General features: G+C 51.1%; 1 protein-coding gene across 18 annotated transcripts in view; it reads right to left on the bottom strand.

The window, feature by feature from the left end:
* AGAP1 (ArfGAP with GTPase domain, ankyrin repeat and PH domain 1) overlaps positions 1-23624 on the bottom strand; it is a 541118-nt gene that overhangs the window by 255484 nt on the left and 262010 nt on the right. For all 18 annotated transcript variants that reach the window (XR_008295656.1, XM_053215993.1, XM_053215994.1 and 15 more), the window contains 3 exons: positions 19222-19349; positions 17854-18009; positions 10800-10892 (listed from right to left, as the gene is read on the bottom strand). Coding sequence is in view for 17 of the 18 variants with exons in the window: in XM_053215993.1 (XP_053071968.1) it covers positions 10800-10892; positions 17854-18009; positions 19222-19349 (377 nt within the window). In the remaining variant the exon portion in view is untranslated. The remainder of the gene's footprint in view (positions 1-10799; positions 10893-17853; positions 18010-19221; positions 19350-23624) is intronic.

Here is a 23624-nt window from a genome sequence, read left to right as displayed (position 1 = left end):
GCGTATTAGCAAAGAAAGGCCAAATATCCATCCATGTTATTTGCTTCTTGTGGCTTTTCATTTCTGAATTGTCTCCTGAGGGTTACTTATAGCCACAGTGGTATGTCTGTACAACAGATATATTTATGTATCTCCATAAAATTTAATGCACATTAAAAATAATATGAATTATTTCCCTACAGAATAACACTGTGAGGATAAACATATTCTTGTTTTAGCACAAATTACAATCATGAAGCCTGTAGTTGATGTAGAGTGAGGTAAAATCTGGGGTAAAAATGGGGTAAAAATCTGGCAATTACAGAACACTCCAGTGTTATGAAAATTTGCAGGTTTGACATAAAAAAATTCTTACAAACCAAGTCACATAATGAAGATACTTAGATGGGATTTCTTCTGTATGAATGATAAAAAGTAGTAGAGAGGTTCTAGAAAAAAAGTTTTTGAAAATCATTTTGGTCACTGACAACGGTTTGCTTCTTTGAAGGTTAAAAAATGTACCTCTTGGGGCACCTGGGAGCTCAGCCAGTTAAGTGCCCAAATTCGGCTCAGGTTATGATCTCACAGTTCGTGAGTTCAAGCCCCGTGTCAGGCTCTCTGCTGACAGTTCAGAGCCTGGAGCCTGCTTTGGATTCTGTGTCTCCCCCTCTTTCTGTCCCTCTCCCACTTGTGCTCTCTCTCTCTCAAAAGTAAATAAACAAACATTAAAAGAAAAATTTTTAAAAATGTACCTCTCGTGTCACACCTAAATATAGTATTCTAGGTACATGCAAGAATCAAACATAAAGAACACTGAATTAAAATTTATGCAATTTTTCAAATATAGACCAACACTGAGTACAACCTCTCCAATGGAACACACTCTTCACAACAAACGTCAAAGTTTACAATAGCAGCCTACTCGTCTACTACTTCTACTCTCCCCCTACTCACCACTGCAGGAGAGGAGCTCCGCCAGCCAGCACCCCTGCGTAAGCGTGTGAGCAGGCAGGGGAGCAGATGCGTGAAGCACACCAGCAGATTCATCAGACAAGATGGCGGCCAGGATCCCAAGGCCTGATGAAGTGTCATTGGAAGGAGGAGGGCGAAGAGACATTACCTCTCCTTGAGGACAAGGTAGGTTTTTGTGGAACAGAAGGCATTCCACTTGGGCCCCAAAGACAGGAAGATAAAAGGGACCAGTAGCAACCAAAGCCATACATGTTCAACGAGGGAAGGGAGGGAGTCCCAAGTGACCCCGTGTGCCTAGACGGGTGAAAATCTCTCACGAGCCAGCCCTGATCAATCGGTCAACCTCGGGGCCTGAAGGTGACCCTGGGTCATGCTGCCACATGGGTACCAGGGTCGGTCTAAGTGCCAGACAGCACTCGCTTTCAAGGATGGCCCCGTGTGAAACATGGAACCCCACAAGGCAAGGCTGCCATCTACTTGAATTTTGATCCGGTTTAGAAAAGACGGTCGCTGTGAGGACGCTTTCAGTCAGTGGGAATGGGGCAGGGAAGACTTTTCTAGAAAGAAACTCAAGAGAACTCCTGGATTTGAATCCCAGCTCTGACGGCTGTTAGTGCGGAGACCTCGTCTACGGCATGACCTGACCTCCCAAAGCCTTGGACTCCTCGTCTGCTGCCGGCAGGAGTGCCACCCTAGGTCGGCGGGGAATTAAATGAGCTCCTCTCATTACGGCCTCTAGTACAGTAACTGATGCGCAACACGCACCCGGAGAAGGAGGCCTGCGCTGCTGTTCTAAACCCAACACAGCAATAACCTGTCTAACTGTGCGGACTTCCTAAGCAGGTGGAAATGGGAGCAGGTAAATACAGCGGGGTGCAGGTCTCACGGAATCGGGGAAGACTAGGTCTGGGGAGGCCCTGAGATGTTCACTGTATCTGTTTTGCCTGTCTAGAAACATAACCGTATTATTTGGCACTTCATAAAAGATGTCTACGTACAAATACACTTCCCGTGCCTAAACCCTTCCGTGCTTGTTTTATACTATTTCGTCAAATACCTACTTGTTTAATTACAGCTGCCAGCTTTGGTACTAAGGCTCTGAAAACCTGGTCATCGCCAAGTCAGCTGGAAAGAGGTCCCCTTGGCGAGATGCGGGAAAGGAGAGGGTGCTTTTGCTACTCAAAACTACCTGGTGAAAATGTCACTGCCTGCTGTCTTTCCTGAGAAGGGGACCCCTTCTCTAGAACTCGGGGCGAGAGGCTCTGGAGCCAGCACCAAGCAGGAGCCCGCCGTGGGCCCAGAGCGCGCGTTGGGGCCACGGTGGCCCCAGGACGCCTGGGGTACCAGCAGGTAAGGCCTGGGCCCCGCCCCCATTTTGGGGGGAAAGTGTCCAGTCCAGCAGCCAAACGCCCACGGGGTTCCGCTCTCGCTGTTTTTTACACAAAATGTGCGATTTTGATAGCCGGTGTGACTCCTCTGGAGGACAGGTGTCCACGTTCTATTCACAAAGGACAAAAGCCAGCTTGGGAGGAGTCCCTGTCTGTGGTCGAGGTTCTCACATGCAGAGACCCCGCATCTTCCACTCACAGCTGCTCAACGGAACAGAAATGAAGTCAGACTGTGATGCTAGGACTTCCTCAGGCGTCGTCGCAAACCCTCTGTTTCCACGCGGCGTTTGCAAACGTGCGGACTGTGGTGAAGGGTCCGCAGCCACGCATCATGCGTCGGGATCTGAACCTTCACGGTGAGGTCCTGGCGTCCTGCCACCCCTTTCAAGAATGAGATGTAGGTCTCTCTGGGCCTCCCCTCTACCTGGGATGCACTAACACACAGCACTGTGGCCTCTACCAAAGGGACAGGTCAGGTGACTTGGGACACAACTGATCGTGTGTGTCTGGAAGGCCAGCAGGGGAGCTGGAAGAGAAACCCCAGAACCATAGGCACTCGCGGACTCAACCAGCGTTTCCTGGCCACCCCCAGCCACAGGCCTGACATCTGCTCATCGTCCCGAGGAGCTACCTTTGCCCGGGAAAGCACCCACCGAAACCGAAACCACGGACTATTTCAGTGTCTCTTTTGAAAAGCCATCTGAAGGGTCTCCACTGCCTTAGCGATTATGAGATGTGCCGCACACAGAGGGAGCTACATGCTTGGTGACAGCACGCGTTCCCCTACGTCTTATTTCAAGCGACCGCCGTTTACTGAAACTTAAGAGGATTTATGCTGAAACTCTGAAGCCAGGAAGTTCTGAATATTGTGTTTGTTGACCAGGACACGGAGCCCCACAAAGTGGGCTCTTTCGATTCTCCAACATACGGACAGGAATATGGTGGCCTTACCTCGTAACATCTGGAAGGCCTAAGGCAGAAGAATATCATAAAGACCGTTGCAGGTGGCCCTGTGGTCACGCCCACCTGAGCTCCTGTCCCAGCTCTGCTATGATCGGCCCCACATTATGGGCTGATTTATGTGCCCCCCAAATCCAGATGTTGAAGCTCTAACTCCCAGTGGGACCATACTTGGAGACAGGGAACCTCAGAGGGGTAATGGAGGTTAACTCAGGCCCCAAGGGTGGGGCCCTACTCCAGTATGACTGGTGGCCTTTGCGGCAGAGGAACAGAGCCCAGGAGTAGCTGCACAGAGGACAAGCCGTGTGAGGACAGAGCAGGAAGGCAGCCACATGCAAGCTGGGAAGAGAGGCCACACCGGAAACCAATCCTGCCATCCCCTTGATTGCGGCCTTCCAGTCTCTAGAAGCCAACGTCTGTTGTTGAATCCCCTCGTCGAGGGGGTCTCTGTCATCCCGGCCCTCACAGCCCTCGCAGGCTAACTCACTGTGTGATGCTGGGCAAGTTACTTTTTTCTCGGGCCTTCCTTTTCTCATCTGTCGAATGGAGACAGTTTCTGGCTCTCAGAAATAGTCAGCGTTGGCTACTGCCGATACTCTTACAGATTTTAAGTACCTGGCATCATAAACCCTACGGGATAAAGTAGCAAGAGGGAGGAGACCCTCGTATTAGGAAGCACAGTGGCCATGATGGCTCTGCAGAGGTTGGCCCTCGGGGACACTGCCTGCAGGTGCAGTCCCCTTATGGGGAGCCTGGAGCCCCGAGCTCTATGCCGTCCTAAGTCTCCCACCCCCACCCTACCACTGTGCGGAAACACGGCAGGACGCTCCGCAGCGGACACGGGGAAACCAGCACCCCTCCCAACATCCCATTAAGGCCAGCCAAGGCCTTTGGCCACAGGACATCCCCAGCCCTTCCAGACTCCCCTCCTCACATCCTCTTCCGGCACCCCTCCTTCCCGCCACTCTGCTCATTTTGTCCCCCTCCTGCCTCTGGTGGCTGCCTCCCCATCCCCTACCCTCTACCCTCCTCCCCCTCCTCCTCCCCACCTTTCTGGCTCAGTAGAATCCATCATTCCTTAGCTCCTGGGGCTCCCAGCGTCCCTTCCACATAGGTCTGCGGTCTTCACCGTGCATCTGAGCCCAGCCTGGGTCGTGGACATCTTCCCCAGTACGGAACCCAGTGCATGTCTACACAGGAGAGCACGTGACTGCTATAGGCTGACTGTGCCTGATAAGAACCAATGCCCAGAACAAATATTACTGATTCAACCCGACAAAACCAAATTCTGGCAATGCCTGCCAACATCCGCTTTGGGGAACGTTCCTCTTCTCGTGTGTGAGCTTATGTTTCTGAGCTCGTTGGGAATTGGGTTTCACCATCACTGTTGAACTTTTAGAGAAAGTAAACAACATTTTGCTGAAATGAATCACTTAGTCAGATATTATCCCAGCTCCTGGATTATGGATACACAGAGGACACATTGAGTCTTCCTGGAAAGAACATTATGTCTGCACGGCAGTTTACAATGTACAAAGCACTTAGGCACACACGGCTTTGTATTACCTACCCTCCTGCAGCCCAGCCAGCAAGACCGGGGAGGTATCGTTTGAAACTGCCTCGCAGATTTATATTTAAATGATGGGTTCGGCATTTCGGTTAATGTAATTTTTTCAAGCATTTTGTACAGACCGTATTATCGTCCCCCTACATTATCACAAAGGGGTCTGGGGGTGGGGGGAAGCGTGTCCCATTTAGTCAAAGACAGACGACTGTAACTTCCTGCCGAGGCATCCAGACATTCTGCACTGTTTTTCCAACGACGGTGTGATATTTGAGGAATCAAATTAAAAGCATGTGACGCACCCACCTGACCCATTAAATTAATAATCGTAATTGGCTGAGTCTGTCGCGAACCAGGCCAGATGCAATGCTCTCAGGGAGTTGTTCACCCGAGTGAGGTAAATTAGCTTTCAGGGCACTGGGGTCCACGTCAGTAAATTATCTGCTTCTGGGGAACTAACCGGGCCCCTGATGCCCGCGCAGATCTGATTTGCCACATGGGTGAACAACGTATTCTCAGGGCGCCTTTTGCTCACCTTGGCTCCTCTGTGGTCAGGCCTGACCGCCGTGAGCCATCGCGCGGACACCTTGCAGATGCTGTGGAGAGGGCGGCGCAGGCCCCCAGATCCGGCCTCTATCCTGCGCTCCTGGGAGGAAGAACACGGCGTCCCCTCCTCTCCCTCAATCTCCCCAAAGTCTCAGCCTGGTCTCCAGCGTGTTCCCTCTGCCGACGCACCGGCTGGCAGTCGACCAACCGGCCGCGAGCAGTGTCCAACTCTGAGAGGTGAAAGTGAGCGTCATCAGGGGGCTTTTATTCCGTCAGCCCCACACATTCCACCCCCTCGTGCTGATCCCGGGTACCAGACAACACGGGTCAGCGGCCTGCGGCAGGCTGGCCGAGGGGATTAACTCCAGAGGCGCCTTTCACTCCATCGACAATTGCTTCTTTCTACTCAGCTGAGAATCAAAACTGCGCACTGCTTCAAACAGTTCCTATGCCCGTCGGCGGAGTGCTACCGGAAAGTTCCAAGCCGGTCAGCGCTTCCACTCAAGGCTCGGGAAGGGTTTTCTGGCGGCTCCGGGCGGCCGTTGACAAGTGCCCACTCTCCCCGGCTGACTGTCCGCTCCGGAGGGGACCGTGACAACCAGGTTCAAGGTCAACATTAAGACTTAAAAGCAGGTGTTCTGAGGACACTTCATGCCTTTGGTGTATCCGTGGGGCATCACAAACTGAAGTGTGCTGACCTCGGCCCGCAGCGGTACCCCTCAGGCCCCCGAAACCCGGAAAGGGCCTCAGCCGGATTCGCAGACCAAGAGCCCACGGCCCGGTGACTCCCATGTGACTGCCACAGCGGCCACCCCACGCACCCTGCCCACAGACACCTCTCTGCTTGCCTTTCTTCAAAAGCCACAGAGACCAGTTCCTCTCAAAATATCAACCAGTTGATGAAACAGATTTAAAAAAAAAAAAAAAAAAAAGGAAAAAAAAAAGCTTCTTCGAGCAGGAAGCAGACGCTGTGTTTTGCCCACGAATCTAAAAGTCCCTGATGAGGCCTGCAGGCACCTGCAGCTTTGAAAAACAAACCAGCGGGCCAAGGACACCCTCGTGATGACGGAGACAGGCCTGCGGGGGCCCGCGGGAGGGGTCTGCACTGACAGAGAGGGGTCTCTGCCGCAGCCTGACTTGGATGGCCCCCTACTTCCAGGACCTCTCGCTCCTGACGGAGAACGGGCATCCCAGGGAATACCTACCCCGCTTCGGGCGGGAGACTAACGCCAGAGAAACACTGGTGGCCTGCCTCAAAGGGGGGGGGGGGGGGGGGAGGGAGACCAGACTCCACACAGACGCATAATGAAGCAAAGACAGTTTTTACTCTTTGTGATTCTTCGAGGTCTTGCAGGAGAAAAACATACTCTCAAAGTATTCAGCGAGGGGCTCGTGTGTCCCACCAGATAAAACACGTGTATGTCTTTCAATTGTGTAAGAAGCACAAGACAAGCGGCCCAAGGTCGGGGATGTTGAAACAAACCACAGTGCCCGTTACTGGGCGGGAGGCGAGGTGAGGCCCGGCTCCGGCCGGGAAGGGGAGAGGCCAGGGCCGAGGCTGTGTATGTGTACCGTAATATAGAGATTAAAAAATGCCAAAGGGAAAGAAAGAAAGGAGAGCACACAGCTGCCGTCCCCCAAACAGACCTCCCATCTGCCACCCACGATTTCCATGTCACCTTCTCCGGGCTCATTTGTACTTCATTAACTGCCATTGACTTAACAAGATTTATGCAAATGACACCATAGGAGCTCCCTAACTCCCACTGCAATCAAGTGATTATGTATGTACAACTCTCCACAGCAATGAAAAATTAATACGTGACAAGCCCACTCGCCGCTGAGCCGGGCCTCTGGCTTTTTTTTTTTTTTTTTTTTCTTGCTTTGCTTTTTAATTTTTATTCCAACAGACTTTATCTTATTAGTTAAAAAAAAGAGAGAGAGAGAGAGAGAGGAATAAAAAAAAGGAAAAACAGAACTCTCTGAACCAATTCTCCTCTAAGGCCCCAGAAAGGACAAAAAAAGGAAAGGTGGGCCCGGGTCCTCGAGAAACGAAATTACTTTGCAGAAAAATCAGTTATGTTCTTGATGAGGAATCTTTAACTGCAAAAAAGGGGAAGTGAAGGGATCCTCGCCTGTCACGATCCAGCTAGCTATCCCACGCTGGGGGAAGGAGCCGCTGTTCCCACAATGAACGAGCTGTAAAACGTGAGCAGAACATGGTGAAAATAATCCACTGGAACGTGAGCGTTCCACAGGAACATGAGTCGGGCTGCAGCGCGGGCTGAAGACCGCCTTGGCTTGGGCCTTCCTGGATCCCCAGGAGGAGGGGCAGGAAGGAGCCTGCCTCAATCAAACACACCGGCCGGAGCGACACCCACCAGCCTCACCGGCCCCGGAGCGGGGGGGGGGGGGGCGGATCGGATCACGGAGGCTCCGGGGCCATCTCTCTGCCGCTGGGCACAGGGCCCACGAGCTCCCCTGGGCAGAGCGAGTCTTGAACACGGCTGTGCATGAGGACCAAGTGCCTGGAGAAGGGAGGACTTGCACAGGCCACCACCGGGGTTGGGGGGGGGGGCGGGGCGGAGGGGGGAGGGGAGTGAGTCCTCCCAAGCCCAAGCCCGGAGCGCGAGCGTGGCCGCGTCGTCCCCGGAGAGACGTGTTGTGGCCTCTGGAAGTCTCAGACGTTTCTTCTTCGTAGGCAGAAGGTTTTTGTTTTTTTGTTTTAAGGTCTGTTTATTCTTTTGAGACAGAGAGGAGGTGCGGGGCGGGGGGAGGAGAGAGAGAGGGAGAGTCTCAAGCAGGCTCCGTGCTCTCGGCGCAGAGCCCCATGTCGGGCTTGATCTCACAAACCGTGAGACTGGGACACGAGCCACATCAAGAGTCGGACGCTTAACTGGCTGAGCCGCCCGGGTGCCCCTGGGCAGAAGGCATTTTTGTCTGAGGTCAGGGCTCACGTGTTTCATTTAAAACACATCACTTTGCTTTCTAAGCTTTCTGAAGGTTTTTCACCCACAGGCCGTGCAAGGAGCAGAGGCGCTGGGCTCCGAACCCTGGCCCCCTCGCTTCCCTAAGCCGCCCGGTCTGGGTTTAGACACAAAGTGAGGGCGACACGGCCACCTCAACGCGGCAACGTGGAGGGTTCAAGGGGACACGAAGGGAAAAGCGCGTAAACCGTAAGTGTCTTTTATACTGTTTCCTCGACAACGGGTCTGGCGAGCTCCTAGAACATGCCGGCCACTGGCTCCTTCCTCCGCAGCCCCAGCTCCTCATTTCCTCTGGCTGGAGTCACGACGCTGGGAGGGTTAGAAATTCAGACCATCTCTAATGATCTCAGCTCCTTTATAAACACGGCACACACGGGCGTGGGAGACAAATCTGTATGACCGTCTCTGGACCCACATCAATCCCGGTGACCCACAGAAAGGCTCCAACGAAAGAACCCCGAGCAGGACTGATTTGAAAATCCAGTGTTGCTGGAATTAAAAAATATTCTCTCTGGAATGTCTGCATCCCGGCGTTACGGGGGACGCCGGTATCATGCAGAGCCCATTTAACAGATGAGGAATCTGAGGCCTGGAACATTCTGCCGCAGCGGGGGGCTCTGACAGGTGTGCACTTCCGGGGAGGGGTCCACCCGTGGCTGCATGTGGGGGCAGCTACGGGGGACAGAGAACTAACTGCACGTGCTCCCCAACTACGATTCCTCGGGAAATCAGACCATGATTTAGACTTTGACGTGATTATTTTGAACATTCACAATTGAAAGGCTTCCAAGGACTGGATAATACTCATTTTACGCTTGATGGTCAACTCCAATCGGCACACGTACTGAAAACCCGGCCCGTAAAGCACCCCCACCCCCCGCCCGCTGCAGACGAGCCGGGTAGAGATTGAGTGAAGGTTCCAATTACACCGGGGGCCTGCCCGGCTCGCGCAGAGGACAGCACCCCCCTCCTCGGCAATAGGCGTGAATTAAGGAAACAGTCTGGAATTAAGTTTTAATATTCCCAAAAGGAAAGGTCCCAGGACCGATGTTTTAAATGAGAGAAAAATGAGTTAAACGGTTTTCATAATTCTGGTTGAAACGGCGTCGGTGGCAGAAAAATCACACGTTGAAATCGCCTTATTAGACGGCTCCATTTATAAATGAAGGCACACAAAGAAAGAAAAAGTAACTGAACGTCTCTTGTGAAAACACCCCGTGGAGTGCCTGCTCGGGCCTCACCCGGGATGCCAGGGCTCTAGCCAACCTGTTCCGGTACGGCCACACCGAACCTGCCCGGCCCCTGCGGCTGCATTCCTGATGGCGCAAAGGTGTGTGTGCGCCAGACTCTGGCCCTTTGTGAGGGCGGCCGGGGCCGAGCCGGGCTGCCGAAGGGTTTGGGAAACAGCCTAGGTGCCCGCAGTAGAAGCTGACAGAGAGCCATCACCCAGAGGGACAAACTGGTCACAGCCGTGTTCTCAGGAGGCAGAGTTATTATTCTGCCCACAGATTTTTTTTTCCCCCTCCTCTCTCTCTCAAGCAGAATGCACTCTCAATCAATTGGACTTCGCAAATACTTTCACAAAGTAAAAGACGCTATTTCCAGGAGCCACAGCGTTGGGTCGAAGTCTTTATTTTTATTTTCCTTGGGAACGTAACAGCAAAATACGTCACGTGAATTCCCACTTTACTTGAGACACAAAGTCATTTGGTTCCCGGTTTCTGGGCTAATGAAAACCTATTCCAGGCTAGCAACACAGGCCAAAACAAATGCTTGAATTCAAGTCCTGTTGTGTAATGAGGAAGTTTAATTAAGGCCCCACGTTACAGCTGTAAATGTTCCTTTATATAATAAGGTCTAAATGAAACTGAACCTAATCAAAGTTACAATTCCTTCATTAGCAAATTACAAACAAGAGCGCGCAGCTGACACACCGGCTATGATTATCACAACTAATTGCCTCGTTGTTACAAACCAGCCTGAAACAGTGTTCAGATGTCCGTCTGCGAGAGCAAATTAGGGCCACATCGGGCTATTCCTGTGATCACAAGGGGCTCTTGTACAGCGATCTGATTTACCCCTGTCGACTGGCGGCCAGCGGCCCAATCAAAGCCGAGCTACAAAGGCGGCCTTTGAAGCCAGCTCAGCCTCGAAACACTCTCCATATGCAGCGGGCAGACTGTACTTCATTAGATCTGTTGTCACATTTTCCCTCTTCTTATTCTAATGATCCTATTTTAATACACACAGGAACCTCTTCTAATTGATGTCAAGTGAGTGACTTCTACATTCATCAACAGAGCACATCAAACAAACCTTGGTGCACGAGCCAGCATCATAGCAAGGAGAGACCCGAGGTGTGCCTCCAGCGCCAGGAAGGGAAGAAAGGGGGAAACGGCGTACCTGTTTAATTGGGATGGCTCGACCGCTCCCGATGCTGTCTGCTCGGCCCTCCAGGCCTTTCTTCTCTTTGTCTGGGTCACTCCCTTTCCGAGACTGCAAAGCAAAAATAAAGTTAGCATTTGGGTGAGGGCTGCGGTTCACGGATGTGCAGGTCTGCCCTTATTTGAATAGTTTCTGCACACCCATACGGAGAAGCCACGGACGGCGTGCGCGTGTATGCACGCACGTCCGAGAAGCAGACCGTTGAGTACTTTGAATTTCCACTGATCTGTCATTTTACACAGGCTTTTCTCAACTTTTCTCCCTACTTTTTTTGTACCGCAGAATTACCTTTTAATTCTTTTTTTTTTTTAAAGAGTTCAAAATTCAATTACTGGAAACCAATGGACCATATAGCGAAGCAACACCCAACAGGAAAACACGTTCTGGGCCTGCAGTTAATACAGCCAAGGAGCAGAGGCCTCCTTCCTTGCAGCTTGGTTGAGAAACCGACCACGTAAGCGTATATATTTAACGAACGTCTGAAGGATTTCTAAATTCTGCTAACGACGGAGCTGGGCGATTGAACAGAACACCCTTCATTCGTAGCTAGGTGCCGTTAATGTTTTTTATTTTTTAAATTTTTTTAGTGTTGCTTTTGGATGGTTAGAAAGCAACACCCTCCACATCCAACTGGCCTGCCACACCGCAAAACATAACAGAGGAGAAAAAAGTTGAAAGTATCTCTTCTGGCAAAATATCAGCGCTTGGGAGAAAACGAGCAGCTTGGTCGGCCAGGTCGGTCGAACAGCCTTGTTGGTGGAGTTGTCCACGTTCCGTGAACGGCCCCGGGCACGGGCGACCGGCGGGGAGGGTGGCCGCGTGCTGCCCGGGGAAGACGCAACCCCGCGCACGCCGTGACTTCGGCAAGTGGAAGGCGCGCCGCGGCTCAGTCTCCGTCTCTCGATGGCATGAGAGAGAGAGTGAGCACAATGATTTTCTGACAGATTTATTTTATTATGAGAGAAAGATCTGAAACTCGTCCTCCTTAATAACTGTGCTGACAAGTGACAACTTCACTCCATTACTTTTCAATGGGAACATTACTCACGCAATATTGAAAATGGAGAAACATTTTCATGTGCTTTTCAAATCGGAGATGATATATGAAATGAATAGACTTTGCGGTGTCCAGTGCTGCAATGAAAAGCTAATGAAATCCAGTTTCCGAGGGGTGTCAGACAGGGCAGCTGAGTTTTTTTAAATATTAAAAGCGGCGACGTCACGGGGTGAGAGAGGAAAGTCCCCGCGATAAACTCAGATGTGGCGCTTCAAAGAGCATGTGTGCTCGTTAGGGAACATGCCACATTGCTGGTGTAAGAGCCAACGTTCACTGAACACCTACTACGTGCCAGACACTGTGCACCTTTTCTCTTTAGGAGGCTAGAAGCCTGGCATGGGGTAACAGGACATAAAACCAGCAGCAAAGAGAAAGTTGAAGAAAAATGTAGAAGAAAGTTTGTCCATTTGGGCTAAAAGGGAGCCCATTCTTTGCCGTGAATTTTAGCCACAGGGTAGGGGCTCACTCTTCTAATTAATTCTTTAATTAATAACGTACAGTTACAGCCATGAAATAGCCCTAAATTCTCCTTTTGCCATATCCTAACGTGCTCAGGCAAGTCGGAACTCGAGGTTTCTATTTGTAAAGTAAGATTCAAAGCTCCCAGTGATAATATTTAAAAAAAAAAAACAAACTTTTTTTTTTTTTTAAATCAACAGAGATCATTAATGATACTTCTGAAATCTGGTTAATTCCAAATTTCCCAATTTGAAAAATCCACCTTCGTTATTCTCTATTAACCAGAATAATTAACAAAACAAACAAAAAATTAACATCTTCCTCAAGGCAGCACATCTGTCCCCACAGTCCCCCTGTCTCTGAGCAGGAGACTTCCAGATCCTGCGGAAGGAGGTTCTGGAGAACCAAACTCAGTGTCTGATCACGCACTGGGAGGTGAATGACCTTGAAAGTTAGTAAGACTCCACCGCCAAAATGCCCCAGAGGCTCCCGGACGGCTCTAAGGTTCTGGTGGAGACGGCCAGGACACGGACGTCTCAGGGACCGCGATCCTCAGTCCCACGACTGCTGTCCCCCAGCAGGCTGCAGTACCCGCCAACAGGACAGAGACCCAAGGGCCACACGGAGACAAACCCGCCGGACATAAGCACCGCGACGCACGTATCTGCAGTAAGATCCCCTGAGCCATCCGCCAGCCCTGAGACGACACCAGCCGCAGCGCATCCTTGTGCTCGTGCTGAAATGGCTCCGTGACAGCCTCCGGTACAGAGCGGCTGCGGGCGCCAGCTGCGCGCGTCAGGAGTCACCGCGCGACGCGACCGGCCAGGTGCACACAGCTGGCGCCCAACAAGGGCTGATCACACTCCGCAAGGGGGTCGGCAGCGGCCCGGAGAGAGACCTCCACCCTCGCCGACACCGAACACGGGGGCCAGGAAGAGAGAGACAGCCCCGTCGCCACCTCCATCTTTGCAAAAATGTTTACCTTTCCCCACGTGATGCAAGAAGCCATGGAGGGGACCCCCGTCGCCAGCTGCGCACGGGGACAGGAAGCATCGCTGAAGAGCCCTCACTGCCGGACAGAAGCCTGCTTTTCCCCTGCAAGCCATCGCCAGTCAAAGGCTGCCGGGCCACACGGTGACAGGACCCACACTCTCCTCTTTGACACACAAAACACAAACGCGTCTATTCACACCATGAACCTCGCTGCCTGTTTTTACGGAGAGTTTCTTGGAGTCTTTTCACAACGTGGTCACTGGGTACGCCTGGCTCTGTTCTAATGGGATCGGCGTGACAGGGTGAGGTTTTGAAAGGATCGTGTCAATGACACTGTTATTTTAACATCTGAAAAGAGGCAAGGCAAGGCAGCGCGCAGTCACAGACACATGCCTTAGTTGCAGACACGGATACAGACGATAAACACCAAACTCAAGGTCATGCTGATCCTCAGACACGTTGCAGGGGTGGGGGTGGGGGGGGTGGGGGCTGTATTCAGGACGCACACCTGGAGGGCTTCAACTTTTACCCAAGACGTGTTATTTCTTTAGTAGGAGCAGCAGCGGCAGCAAAATGCTTGTGTTTGATGAGCTGGGTGGTAAGTATGTGCACGTGTTTTTTACTCCTCTGTATGAAAATATTTTCTCGTACAACATCTTAACCACATGTACTTTAGTGCAACGACACGGAATTAACTGTCCTAAGAACCCATATTAGAAAACCAAACACTGAATGGACGGAGCCTTTTAATACTTCTTTTTCTCAAAACCGTGGTTTTTTTCTCCAAAGCAAAAAGCAAAGTTAAGGTATTATTTAGCTTCTGATGGATCCCTACTGCAAATGTAACACGAACTGGCTACCACAGGAGCGATTTTAAGTTTATTCTAGCTTGTGTGTTTATCCCAGTTTATTCTAGAGTGCATGTGATTTCTGTCTAAAAACGCACGTATATGCAAACAAACATCTGCGACTGCAAAACGTGAGCCCGGAGTGGTGGGTACGTTACAGGTCTATTCTGTGAAATTTACAAGCACGGTATTTGAAAAATGATGTGTGTACTACTTAATTAACTCTGGCCTCTTTATGACGGTCTAATAAATAAGGTGGACAGCGCCCCTTCACCCGGGTGTTACAGTTCCAGGCTGTAGGGATCTTTACTAAGATGTTCGCCACAAGGCACATCTGTCCTCCTACTAGACGCTTTTAGATAAATACACGTTTTGCCAATTTGAGCCCATAATTACCAACGATTGCCAAGTATGAAGAGCCTGTGAATTTTACGTATTTAAAAATAGGTGCACGCTACTAGTAATGAGAATCTAGTTCCCTAATTGCTACAATTTCAAAATTAATTTGCCGCTTTTCATTCCTTGGATGACACTGACATCTAGTGGAGTTAATATTTCTAAGCTCTTCACCTTAAAGATACACACACGTCACCATCACCACCGCCACCGCCACGGATTCGTTCGACGTCAAACCCAGTAATGGCCCACATCTGGCTCCCGCCTGGGATCGCAGCCTTTCTCCTTAAACACCATGAGGCAAACCCACCATGGCGTTGGCTTCTTTCGTGACCCCAAGTTTCTGTTCCCGCCAAGAACAGCAACGCAGCTGGACTCAATTTCTGAAACGGTTTACTCTCAGACTGTTTTCCAACATTTAAAGAGAGAGTGGGCAGGAGTAACAGGTTCACGGGCAGGCTTCTGCATTATCAGATACGCTGCTCCTGGCATGACAAAAGGGGGTTTTCAGTAGCCCTCAGGGGGCACTTTGCTGGCTCTGGCACTTGCCTCGCCTGGCCGGGACAGCTGGGGGTCCGGCCTCCTCTTGGACGCACGCACGGCCCAAAGCAGCAGCAAAAAGACCATATCCTCACCTCTCTGCTCTCTCTCGCCCCTTCTTCTCGCCACAACACTTTCCCTTGAACGTGGGTTGACTCTGGCAAGAACTACTCCTGACAGATAGGAAAACCAGTCTCTGCAGACAGCAAGGAAGTATGTATTAACTGAGTTATTATTACTTGCATTCTTCCTGCCTTAAAGTTTTCTCCTTTGTAAGCGACCGGGGTTGTCATGGTCACCTAGTGGGCAGGGCCAGGGATAAGATTTTCTGGCACGTTCCAACTCCAGAGCCAGCCTCGTAAGGGGCAGGAATGGGGATGGGCCACCGCTCTCTTCATCGATAGCCCCCTTTTTAATGATATTCCCTGGCTTCTCACCTCTTTCCTTGGAATAGAGACCAAAGCCAGTGACCGGTAAATGTGACCCTGGGAAATGACGGTGAGCCTGAGTGTCCTTTCTTCCTGCTGGGCCCTAACAGGTGTGGCAAGGATACAGAGAACTTCCTGGTCTGTGTTCGAAGCCCTCACTGCTCCCTCACTCACGCCCGGGGGGCATCCTGCTCACCGCCGACCCTCCCCGCGCCTTCGGGACTTGGTGTCCCGAGTCCACGAGTCCCAAGTGAGCACACAGCCTGTCTGTGGGTGACATCTCCGCAGCCAAAGACCCTGGCCTGGGGTGCACAGGGCTCCCAGTGTCGGGCCAAGGTGGGGACTGCTATCACCCTTGGGTGTGTAATTTCACTACGCGGCCTCTGAAGCCGTGAACGAATTTAAGCAAACCGGACGCCCGCCTCCCCTCCCTCCCAGGCTGTCACGTGGTCCTGCACCTGCTTTTGCTTTGTGCCGTCCGAAATCCTTTTTCTGACTGCAACAGCACGGAGAGAAAAACAAAGGCCAGGCCACGAAGGCCCTTTGCCCCCACGGAGGATTCCTCCAGCAGCACTGTCCACAGAGAATGCTGCAGTTTGCAGCTCAGAGAGGCTAAGCAGCTCGCCGAGGGGGACCAGCGGCCAGCAGTGGAGGCTGGGGTCTGAGCCTGGTCTGTCTGGTCCTCGCTCTGTGCCTCCCGCAGCAGCAGCATCTGCCAGAACCGACGCGGTACGGCACAGAAAAGGGGCGGGCCCGTTGGCAGCCGACCTTGGCGGTTATGACCATCCAGTGGGAAAGTGGCCTCGAACTTGGTAGGAAAGGTGCGGGGGGTGTTACCGTGCTCGGCAGCCACACAGGTCACCAGAACGCCATCTCTAAATAAGGGCAGCAGGTGAGCAGGGCGCCCAGCCAGCCCTGCAGAGCCCCCCTTTAGGTCAAGACAGGAAACACTGGGCTTATCCACACCTCGGTCAGCAGCAATCCACCAAAAGGACAAGCCCAGTGGGTTAACACGGGGCACCAACTGACATTAGGGGCCGGGTGACTCTGGTGTAGGGCTGGCTGGTACTTGTAGGATATTTAGCAGCAACCCCGGGTGCTACCCATGACCTGACCGGCTCCCAGTTGTCACAACTCACAGTTTCTCCAGAAACTGCCAAATATCCCCAGGAAGCAAAAACACCCTGGTTGACAACCACTATGTTAAAAGCATATACTTGGGCACCTGGTGGCTCAGTCAGTTAAGCATCCGACTTCAACTCAGGTCATGATCTCACAGTTCGTGGGTTCGAGCCCCGTGTCGGGCTCTGTGCTGACAGCTAGAGCCTGGAGCCTGCTTCGGATTCTGTGTCTCCCTCTCTCTCTGCCCCTCCCCTGCTCGCACTCGGTCTCTCTCAAAAATAGTCATAAAATAAAATAAATAAAACAAAACAAAAGCATGTATTTTTAAGGCACAGACCTGGTCCCGAGAAAGAAAAATGTTCTTCTCAAGTCAAACAACTCCAGTCACAGGACATTTGTTCTGCCTGGAGTTCTGGGCTCAACTGCAGAGCCTTTCACGATTGATTGGTAATGTCTGCCGTGTGTACGGGAAGGGATTCAGTAGTAGCACCTTTGCCTCCCCCCTAGTTCAGGGGTTCTCTGCCTCCCAATCGTCCAGGGAGCTTCTAAAAACTACACATGCCTGGGGCCCACATACAGGCCCTAAGTTCATAAATCTAAGCCCAGAGAGCTGATTTACAGTTTCTAAAAGGCTCGGTAAGTGACTCTGAAGAAGAGTCCAAGAGGAGAGCCTCACGTCCACGAGCCTCTAAAAACACTGAAGGCTCCTGGTGCCGAGAGCCACCCCCAGTGGTAGATTCTCAGGCGCTACAGCCTGAGAAGAAGGAGGGGGATCTGTGCATCGAAATGGCTTCTGTGTCTCACATGCAGGTTACAGGCACACGTCTGGGAATTCTGGCACAGTTTTGTCACCTCCTCGTAGCCAATGTGACCAGTCTTTCTCTGGAGACGGAGACGATCACGAGGTCATAAATACTGTCCACAAGTCCTCACTTTTCACTGGGACACCCGCACCCGAATGCCCCGCGCCCCGCGACATGCACGTTTTACTCAGTACTCCAGCCTCTGCCTCTCATCATTTTCCTAGGCTTCCACAGAAATCAGTGCTCCGCTCCTTAACTTAGTGTGGATTCTACAAATGCTTAGTGTGGATTCTACAACTAACAGGTGGACGGGAACTGAAGTTGTGGGGAGTCACCCTCCAGCCTCCTCCCGGGGACGACACTCACGGTGAAAAGGTTGGACCGGCGCTTGGACTGCTTCCGGACGGGTGTGGGCGTGTTGGCCGTGGGAGGGACGTCGATTCGAAGCTCCTTCTGGCTGGTGCTCGGCGTCGACGGGACGGAGGAGGAATAGTCGCTTAAGCTCCCGCCTCCGTTACTCGTCTGCAACAATGAAACACCAGGGTTTTACTAACGGCACGCTCCAGGAGCCCAACGCCGCCACCTCGGTGGGGTCATAAGCGACAGGTCAGCACGTCACGCCGAAGAGACGCCCGCGTGACAGGTCAGATAGCTTCTCAGACGTGGCACGTTGATTAGCATCACGTAGAACACGGCCTAACTCTAGAACATCCCTATCTTCTCGTGAAGTCGTTTTTTCCTAAGAAAAGTGACTTAAGAAAGAGAAGTCTCTGTCATTTGCTTTAAAAATGGCGGGGAGCGGGGCGGGGGGGGAGTGAAAATGTAATTATTTTCTACTTCCTCTGAAAAATGAAGGGCGTGGCTGAAACAATGGGCCCTATGGTTCCCTCATAGATCAGATGCTGAAAGAGCGTGGTTTTGTGCCACAGAACCCAATGCGCACTCTGAAAATGTGAACGCTTGGGGGAGGACGTTTAAAGAGGCGCAGAAAATGACAGAGGCCTACGGTGGGGCCATCAACATCTGTGACTCCATAGGCCCCTACTGTAAACGCAATTACCTCCTGATTTCCCAAGGAACCCGAAAGCGTCCTACCAGACCCTCCCGCTGCAGCCCGTGCCAACGCCACGCCTGCCCAAGAAACATTCATCGAAGACACGTAACGCAGGCAAACCCGGGTCCACAGGATCCTGAGCAGGCGGTGGGGCTGGTTCTTAAGTGACCGTTATTTCGTTTGCTTCCAAGTAAACGATTTGCCGAAAGGTCACTATGGAGAGACAGCGGTGTCTGGAGGGCCCAAGGGCGACGGCAATCAGAATGGAGGGCGGCTACCACATTCGAGCACGTAGTGGGGTCAGCCGCTGAGGTTCACCCACAACCGTTCAACCCAGAAGCGGACTGGGGGCAGGACGCACGCAGGGTAATTTAGATCACCAGCAAAGACCGCGGGGCGCCCTGGACACCTCGGGTCTCTGGCCAAGCCAGCAGGCCTCATAACACAGGCAGCGTGAAGACAGGCAACGGTAAAGAATGATGCCCATAAAACCCACTTGACCACGGCACTTTCCGAAGGAGACATTCCGTCAATTACCAACATGCTGTTACTCATGAAGTGGAAAAGGAAAAAAAAAAGAGGAAGAAAGAAATCCACCTCAGAACGGGCTGAGAGCGCTCTAGGGACCGCCACGCACCCCTCGGTTTGGACTTGCCTGCCCCCCCACCCCCCCAGCGTACCTGGCTTATGTGCACGGCGGACACCTGTGCGGAACAGACAGACGAGTGGCTTGGGGAGTTGGGCAGCGACTTGCAGGGCCCTATGGACAGCTGCTGCTTCTTCCTTGTGGCCACAATCTTCTGGGCAACTAGTGGATGGGAGACACAAGAGATCAGCGTGAGGCCGGCTTCCAAATACGGGGGATGTGGCAGAGACCGCAAGCTGTCCCTGTGGCCCGCCGCTCCCTTCCTCCGCAGCAGCCAGGCCCCTGGCTCCGGGCCGCGGCTGGCAGCGGCGACCGCACATTTCCCAGAGCCTCCTCCACTCTGTCCTGCCGCCCCCTGACTAAGGGCGGCCGTCGCAGCCAGCGCTGGCCGGTGGGGTGACAGCTGGAGGGGCATGGGGCAGCTTCCAAGAGTCTTCCCTCAGAGGGCTGCCCTTGGCCCATTTCTTCCTTACATCTTTTCCCTTCTTGCTGCTTAAAATGCACATGTGTGAGCTGTAGCCCCTGCAGCCACGTTGGGGACAGAAGCTGTGATATCAAGAGAAGCTGGCCCCTTGGCTACACCAAAGGCCTCAACAGCCCTGCCCAGACCACCTCGTTACAACGAAACCAACAAAAATACGCACCTGTCCCGTTCAAGTTATTCTAACGTGATTTCTTCCAGTTACTTGCAGCAAAAGTGATGCTAAGTAAGAGGATCATGTAATGAACCCCCTCCCACCTGGAGAATCAAAAAACTGGGTTTTGTGGGGTCTTTTTTGCACAGCCTAAAGAATTACTCTTAACTTTATAAGCTACTGCACAGAATTACTTCCGAGGACATGTAATTATATCAAAGACTTTATTTAAATACATCACCTCACACATTGGGAGTTTATCTTAATCAATACAAATCTAAATTCAACCAGCCATAGCCTCTCTTGGCAAATAGGCTCGCTGATAAAGCATGCCGGATTTAATTGGAAAGGAAGTCAACAATAAGAAAACTCTTCCCACACCAATAGGTGTCAGTACAGAATAACTATAGCCTTTGTTTGAATAGATGGGTGTCTTTGGGGACTGGCTGTAATGAAGTTCAATGGTATTCAATCCTTGTCTTGGGCCGGAGGGTGGCTATTTTGAAAGCCACCCGTGCAAAGGAACACAGCCCTCGTCCCTAGGGGTGGGTTCTAACACTGAAGGAGCACACGGAGTGGCCACAGACAGTTTCTTTTCCGAGTGAACAAAATTTTAATAAGGAACTGGTTTGCCCACCGCTCATGGCTCTCGTGGAAATGAACGATCGTGTAAATATGATTACGTCAAAGTGCAGGATATAAAAAATGGCTCTTGGAGACGAAGCCGCAGCTTCATTAGTTACACCCCACCTCCAAGAGGCCTCCTATCCTGAAAGGATGATATCAATTAATTTATCTTCCCGCAGTGTATTGATCATAACCTTCATCAGCTAATCATGTTTAAATTACAGAGGAATATCGCAGCATTCTGTCATTTCAAAACCATTGGCGTATTGATCTGGGGGTCTTTGAAGACATATATTAGAACATTTTAAAAATCATTACGTGAACTCAAAAATAAAATCTAAGCTCATATTCCAACAGCTGCAAAACATGTGTCATTTGGGTGAAATAAACTTCCAAAGACCAAAAGTAAGCAGACTTAAAATCATGATTGTTTGGGTGATTGCTAATGTCCTTCTTTTTTTGAGGGGAGGAAGCAAAAGGTGGGGGGGGGGGGGGAATGATTATCAACGATGACGCGCTTTTGTCTTCTTCCCGGCCTCAGAGCTGCTGTTCAGCTGGATGACCACAAAAGGTCTAAGGGCTCTTTGGGCTAAGGGCTAAGCTCTTTGAAGAGCTCTGTAGACATTTTCTCTAGATGATTTCTATGCTAAGAGGAGAGTTGAGAAACTCTCTAAGACAAGTCAAGTATGTTACAAAATCTTCATTTTGTGAAAATCCAAGTGCAAATGAGTGTTCTACCTCTTCCGGTTGGAGGCTGGAGGGAGAGAGCTCGTGGCCAAAAAGAACATTTCTACAGTGAGGCTTCTCCCCCAGTGCCGGATGGCTGTACAAGGCCAAAGCCACACATTAGGAACTAAAATTCTTCTGTCCATTTAATTGTGGTTCTACCACATTAATTCCATAAACTGAAGCTACGACTTCTAAGAACTGTAGCACCTTTGTTTTTTCTTTACTAGAACTTTTATTCACGTTTGTTCAATTTCCCCATAATTTTTGTGGCCTTCCTGCCTCCGTAAACAAACGGCAAAAGGAAATGGTTGACAAATATCTTGTTCTGAAGTATACAGACTGCTTCAGAGCCTAGGATAACCCATAAAAAACAGGGCGGAAACTGAATGCTGAACAATGAAAGCAGGTGACTCAGAAGAACACCAAGAGGGAAAGGGGAAGGTGCAGTGACGGTCCCGTAAGGTGCGGCCATCCTCCCCCTCCATACTGAAAAGCAAAATCTACCCTACGGTTAACTGCTCCTACGGTTACTTGCTGAATGTCCCAAGGATGCGACCCGAGGGGTAATGTCCCTGTGTGCCTCGCTTCAATACTTTGCCAGGTGAATCGTCCAGCTGTGCAAAAGCTAGAGTGACCACTGTCTGCTAAGACAGTGAGACGGTCCATCCCTCGGATCACCTTGCCAAAGTCAGGGTGAATTCACAAGAGCTACCCCCAGGGTAGCCGGGATGGACCGTCTGAGTGGATGAGCCCTCCTCCCGAAGGCAACGGAATACCAGCCGGGGTGAGGCAGCACTATCCTGAACTGCCGTCATTAACTACTCGTGATGCTCACCACACTGAAGTGTTAACAGATTTAAAACATGAGTATCACCCCAGATGACAGTGGCTGGGCAATTTTGAACTGAGTTTTTGTCTACATGTGCTTATTCAACACATGGAGTATCTTACATGTTTTAAATAAATACGTGGATGGGGGGACGCCTGGGTGGCTCAGTCGGTGAAGCGTCCGACTTCGGCTCAGGTCATGATCTCATGGGTTTGTGGGTTCGAGCCCCGCGTCGGGCTCTGTGCTGACGGCTTGGAGTGTGGTGCCTGCTTCGGATGCTGTGTCTCCCTCTCTCTCTGTCTCTCCCCCTCTCATGTTCTCTCTCTCTCTCTCTCAGAAATAAACGTTAATTTTTTTTTTAATTTTTTTTAACATTTATTTATTTTTGAGACAGAGAGAGACAGAGCATGAACAAGGGAGGGGCAGAGAGAGAGGGAGACACAGAATCTGAAACAGGCTGCAGGTTCTGAGCTGTCAGCACAGAGCCTGATGCGGGGCTCGAACTCACGGACCGTGAGATCATGACCTGAGCCGAAGTCGGCCACTTAACCGACTGAGCCACCCAGGTACCCCTAATTTTTTTTTTTAATAATAAATAAATAAATAAATACGTGGGTGTGAATGAAAGGATAAACCAATCACTTGAGCTATGAATCCGGACTCCTTATCACTGGGAGGTGATGCTTCCACAATTTCGGTGACATACGTTATCAACCTTGGTGACATGAGCTACACCTGAGTCCTAACCAGCGTCACCACTATGTAGTGAAACATTCGTTCTCTCACCAGACGCTGCTAACCAAGTTCCTTAACCACTTGATCCTTCAGTACCAAGGCTCCATGTTGTTTTAAAAGTCACTTCTGCCGGGGCGCCTGGGTGGCTCAGTCAGTTGGGCGGCCGACTTCGGCTCAGGTCACGATCTCGCGGTCCGTGAGTTCGAGCCCCGCGTCGGGCTCTGGGCTGATGGCTCAGAGCCTGGAGCCTGCTTCCAATTCTGTGTCTCCCTCTCTCTCTGCCCCTCCCCCGTTCATGCTCTGTCTCTCTCTGTCTCAAAGATGAATAAAACGTTAAAAAAAAAAAAGTCACTTCTGCCATCACTCGGAAATTTTATTTGGATGACACAGATATCCCTTAACTAGGGTACCCGTAATCAGGGCGCAAGGAGTTCCCGGGGGCTGGTAGTGGCTCTTGCTCGATGTTGAGTGACCACCCAGAGATCACTTTTTAAACCACACTCTTACGCAGACACTCATACAGGTATTTCCGTTCTTCAGTATAAAAAGATGTTTATTGAAGAACTTCAGCAACGGTCAGGGCACCTGGGTGGCTCAGGTGGTTAGCGTCCAACTTCAACTCAGGTTATAATCTCATGGTTCGTGAGTCGGAGCCCTGTGTCGGGTTCTGCACGGACAGTGCGAAGCCTGTTTGGGATTCTCTCTCCCTCTCTCTGTTCCTCCCGCCCTCCCTCCTCCCTCTCTCTCAAAATAAATAAACTTAAAAAAAAAAAAAAAACTTAAGGAACAAGAAAAGTGAGTGACACATTAACTTTCTCCACAAATTTAAAATTTCTCATTGGAAAATGATAAAGGGCACCCTCTAATTAGCGATAAAAATAA

This window comes from Acinonyx jubatus, chromosome C1 (assembly GCF_027475565.1).
Source record: "Acinonyx jubatus isolate Ajub_Pintada_27869175 chromosome C1, VMU_Ajub_asm_v1.0, whole genome shotgun sequence".
Classification (NCBI taxonomy): domain Eukaryota; kingdom Metazoa; phylum Chordata; class Mammalia; order Carnivora; family Felidae; genus Acinonyx; species Acinonyx jubatus.
Note: the sequence above shows the minus strand (reverse complement) of the source record. Positions and strands in the feature narration are given on the sequence as shown.